Source organism: Montipora capricornis, chromosome 3, assembly GCF_036669925.1.
Source record: "Montipora capricornis isolate CH-2021 chromosome 3, ASM3666992v2, whole genome shotgun sequence".
Lineage (NCBI taxonomy): Eukaryota > Metazoa > Cnidaria > Anthozoa > Scleractinia > Acroporidae > Montipora > Montipora capricornis.
The window spans coordinates 73,806,449-73,811,448 of NC_090885.1; the positions used below are offsets into that span (position 1 = coordinate 73,806,449).

Here is a 5,000-nt window from a genome sequence, read left to right on the forward strand (position 1 = left end):
TGCAGGTTTATATGGTCCCTATTTTCTTCTCAATAATCCTCTAGTGCACTTGCAACTTAGTTTTTCTGGAATGTAGCCAAAATTGTTTGACAATTACTTTGGCTCTGTCACAGACACGGGGGAGTCGAAAAATACTGGACCTGGAAGATCTTTCCTTCAAAGATGGAAGCCATCTTATGGCAAACAAGAGATGTCAACTTCCTGATGGTTCATTCAGGAAGCAGAGAAAGGGTTATGAAGAGGTTCATGTGCCAGCATTAAAGCCTAAACCATATGAGGCAGGAGAGGTAAGAGCATAAAAAAATTAACTACTATTAAAGAGTAATTCTTTTGATGTTTCTAAGAAACCAAGATGATTCCTTGGTTTTCACCTTGAGTTTGTCAAGTCCACAAAATTGGTATAAAATGAATTGCAAGAAATATGCATGGAACATGTCTGTTAAAAAATCTGTATGGAGAATACTATACTAATAATTATTTAAAAAACAATAATATTGAGATATTATTTTTTAATTTGTGAACTGACGTCTGAAAACTCACCTTAGAGAAGGAAATTAACTGTAAACTGCCATGAGACTGTGATATGTGCGGTATATTTAACTTTAACAATTATTCCATGAGCTTGCGTTGGATATGAGATGATAGATAGCCAACGAGGCGCGTAGCGCTGAGTTGGCTATAATCATCTCATATCCAACAAGCGTGAGTGGAATAATTGTTTTATTAAAGATGCCCCCAAAATATAGAAAACTAGACTACAATAAAAATAAAAAGGCCCAAAAAATCACGCATATGCTGTAGATCATGTTATAATGGCTCATAACCCATGAAGGCTTAGCCAATCAAAACTCTCGAATTGCATTATCCAATGATCCAGATTTTAATAAATTATTATGTCCTAAACCTTAACCTTAACCTTAAGACTTGTTTCAATGTCACAAACATTATCTTCAGTTGCAAAGTGTGTGAAAAAATAAAACTGTTGGAACTTTTATAAAAAGGCAAAACATGCATACATGTAGTAAACTATGATCTTGTGAAGTAAAATGTGGAGAGGAAAAAAAATCTATAATTTTAAGTTTCAGGTTGACTGTATTATTTTTAATAGGAACGTGTTCCCATCACAAGCTTACCAAAGTATGCCCAGCCAGCCTTTGAAGGTTATGATGCTTTGAACAGAATCCAAAGTAGACTCTGTAATTCTGCTCTTAACACTGATGAAAATCTGTTGCTCTGTGCTCCGACTGGTGCGGGTAAGACGAATGTGGCTTTGTTGACAATCTTGAGGGAGATCGGCAAGCACATCAATCTTGATGGAACAATCAACCTGGAAGAATTTAAAGCCATTTATGTTGCTCCCATGAAATCTCTTGTGCAGGAGATGGTTGCCAATTTTACCAAGGTGAGGTATCATGTCTTTATGTGACTCTGTGTTTGGTGCCCCTTATTTTTTAGTGCAACCAAAATTAATACTGTATAGTGTATTTTAGCTAAGGGCAAACAAGATGTCTACCTTGCTTTTGTCAGTTGTTTTAAAGCTGGCTCTGCCTCATTCCTTACCTGTGGATAGTGTCTTATCACCAGCCCTGTGACGGGTGGATATCACTATTTGATGGATACATTGTAAATCAATGTCCTGTTGGTAATGTGGTTTTTATAGCACTTACACTGTATTATTTTGTCCAGTGGACCTTTTGAATAATCCAGGCTTAATCTCTGCTGAAAGAAGAACAGTAATTTTCCTTACAGTAATTTTCAGTTTTTAAGTTGGCAGTTACCTGTATACACATCTTCAGGCCATGTTATCGATTGGTATTTGGTTATCATGGGTATGATTAATTAATCTTGTCTTCCTACTTTTGACAGAGGCTCAGTACATATGGGATAACTGTATCAGAGTTGACTGGAGACCACAATATGAACAAGGAACAGATTAACAGTACTCAAGTGATTGTCTGTACTCCAGAAAAATGGGACATTATTACACGCAAGGGAGGAGAGAGAACATTCACCCAACTTGTAAGACTCGTCATCATTGATGAAATTCATCTGCTTCATGATGATCGTGGGCCAGTGCTGGAGTCACTGGTTTCACGCACAATCCGACAGATAGAGACGACTCAAGAACTGGTTCGTCTGGTGGGATTGAGTGCAACTTTACCAAATTATGAAGATGTGGCAACCTTCATGCGTGTCAACCCTGCCAAGGGTCTGTTTTTCTTTGATAACAGTTTTAGACCTGTTCCACTAGAGCAGCAGTACATTGGTGTTACTGAAAAAAAACCAATTAAAAGACTGCAGGTTTGTTTTCTGGGTTCAATTTTTGCTGTAAGGTAATGTCAGTATGGACTGACTCTGAGATGAGATGTTTTGATGAGAGAAATTTCTTTAATTCTCTACTTTCTCAAATCCCATAATGCATCTCATTTACCCCTCAAAATTTTGCATAATCATTGTTTTAGATTTCTCTTGGGACATGAAGCTGTCCCAAGAGAAATCGAAAGCAATGCCTATGTAAATTTTTGGGGGGTAAAAGAGGTGCATTATGGGATTTGAGAGAGCAGAGAATTCTTTACTACCAGAAATCCAGTCGCAATTTTGCAACAAGATACGAAAATTTAATTGCAAAATCAATGCACTGCATTGTGTTGTCAGCTGTAAAGCAAAACAAATTTTGTCATTTCTTTATTTTTGCAAAAGAAGCAGCAAAGTGGCAACTGCTAACCCTTTTGTTTCAAAAAAGAAAAGGTGAAAGGAAATCTGCGACTTCTCCGGATATTTAAGTCGCAAAGGGAAAAAATTCAGTTGCAAATGCAACTGTATTGGTCGCAATCTCAAGCCATGATTCAACAGCATGCCCCATGCAACTTCCTGGTTTGGTTTCCCAGGCATGTGTAGAAAAATATATCATCTTACCGTTTACTGTCACAGTTTTCTTAGGCCGTATCATACATGTTCATGTAGGTTAGGGATCCTTTATTTTTTCATTTGCTTAACTTATTTTTATGTGGTAAATGTGTAAATTATATAAAAATTTAAGGTGTTCGTAAGAGACAAATTGTCCTGATAGGTGTGAGGATCACTTGTCCATTTCATTTATTATTTTGTGGGCAGTGCAGTCAAACCCTCAAGCTCAAAATAAGTGAAAAGTACACTGTATTGTGATGCAATAGGAACTTTGGGGGTACTCTGGGCAGGTTGAAGCAGTTACAGAATTATGTACATTGTATGCTTTCAGGTGATGAATGATATTGTGTATGAAAAAGTTATTGAACATGCTGGAAAGAACCAAGTGCTTATATTTGTACACTCCAGAAAAGAAACAAGCAAAACTGCTCGAGCCATCAGAGATTTGTGTCTTGAGAGGGACACATTAGGACTTTTCTTGAGGGAAGATTCGGCAAGCACAGAAGTTCTAAGGTATGCTATCGAGGCTTCAAAATCTGCTTCCTTTTAATGTGCAGTTATATGCTTTCATTTTAGTTTATAAACCATGCTAACCAAAAGCAGCCATTTTTTCTCTTTGGTCTTTCCTTTGAAAGATGATTTTTGTCTTGAAAGCAGGCATTTCCCAGGGAAGAAAATGGAATGAAGGATCAGAGATTCGGAGGAGCTTTATTAAACTCAGGGTTCACATTAAATTTTGTAGTACTTCGGTACATTTTTACAGAAGAGTTAAGTTAAAATGTGAAGGAAGAAACATGCGAGTATTGTTTACCAGTTCTCAGAAACCTGGAATTTCAAGCCATCCTCTTGCTGATTGTTCCCCAATATACATGGCTTCTGATAGGATGCGGAAAAAAATTAAAGATTATGCGGAAATTTTTGGCCATATTATGCGGAAACATGCGTTGATTATGCGGAAATTACACCGGATTATGCGGAAACTTAAACAAGTTATAAAACTAATAATTAGGCCCGTCCAATGTATTTACATGCTTACGGTAAATCCGTAATCGAAATTGCAACCAATACAATCGCATTTGTGACTGAATTTTTGCCCTTTGTGATTAAATTACATGGAGGAGTCATCAATTTGCGACCAGCTTTCACCGTTGAAATAAAAGGGTTAGCAGTTGGGATTTTCCCGCAACTTTTGGTAAAATAAATAAAGCGATAAAAAATTATTTTGTTTCTCATCATGAATTTTGTTTCAATTTGGAGATAATGGAGCAAAACTGTAATACCTTTGGAGCGCGATCCATTCCCTCGATCATTGACTTAAAGTGCGTTTGATTCACCGTATTCCGGAATAAGAATACATGAAGTGATGATTTCAAAACGGTATGTCTGGCGTTTTGAAGCAACAAGGATAATAAAGATATGTTTAAAATACCATTTTAGCAGGTGTTCGACATTTTTAATGTGAATCTCCGTAAAAACGAAGGATTTCTAACTTGTATTCCATGTAATCCTATTCCGGAATACGGTCAATCGAACGCGCCCTTAGTTTCTTATCAGTTACGTCATTTGTTGAAGTGTAACTGTTTCTCGTCCAATGGAAAGCATTGTAGGAACAAAAACTAGTGTCCAGGCTCATTGGTGAAAAAATGCGCGGAAACTGCTTACGATCTTTCTTACGAACTTTCATCTTGCGAACGAAATGGTGTGTTTTCTTCAATGTTCAGGAAAATAAGTGTTTCAAAACAGTCAATTTCTTCGGCTTTTATGTTTTTGAGGATGTTAAGGAGCTGCTTTATCACTAATATCAGATATTTCTTCTGTTTTTTGTGGAAAATATCGGAATTATGCGGAAGATGCGGATTTCAGTGAATTATGCGGATCCGCATCGCCGCATCCTGTCAGATGCCATGAATATAATAGTTCAGATAACAGTTTAATAAGTCAGCTGCTATTGATGACCCAGTTACAAGTCTGAGATACATGTAAGTGGTGTACAGCTGTATGTACAAACATTGTAGACCTTTGCCAGCCATGGGGCAGGCCTTCTATCTACTGTATGAGCTGGTTAGCCACAGAGTATGCCTCCCTTTTATAAG

General features: G+C 37.1%; 1 protein-coding gene across 1 annotated transcript in view; it reads left to right on the forward strand.

Annotated features, from left to right (window-relative positions):
- The window catches only part of LOC138044041 (U5 small nuclear ribonucleoprotein 200 kDa helicase-like), a 49,345-nt gene that overhangs the window by 9,885 nt on the left and 34,460 nt on the right, over positions 1-5,000 (forward strand). Inside the window, exons 10-13 of the mRNA XM_068890634.1 lie at positions 114-287; positions 1,109-1,402; positions 1,867-2,301; positions 3,239-3,420. Coding sequence (XP_068746735.1) covers positions 114-287; positions 1,109-1,402; positions 1,867-2,301; positions 3,239-3,420 — 1,085 coding nt within the window. The remainder of the gene's footprint in view (positions 1-113; positions 288-1,108; positions 1,403-1,866; positions 2,302-3,238; positions 3,421-5,000) is intronic.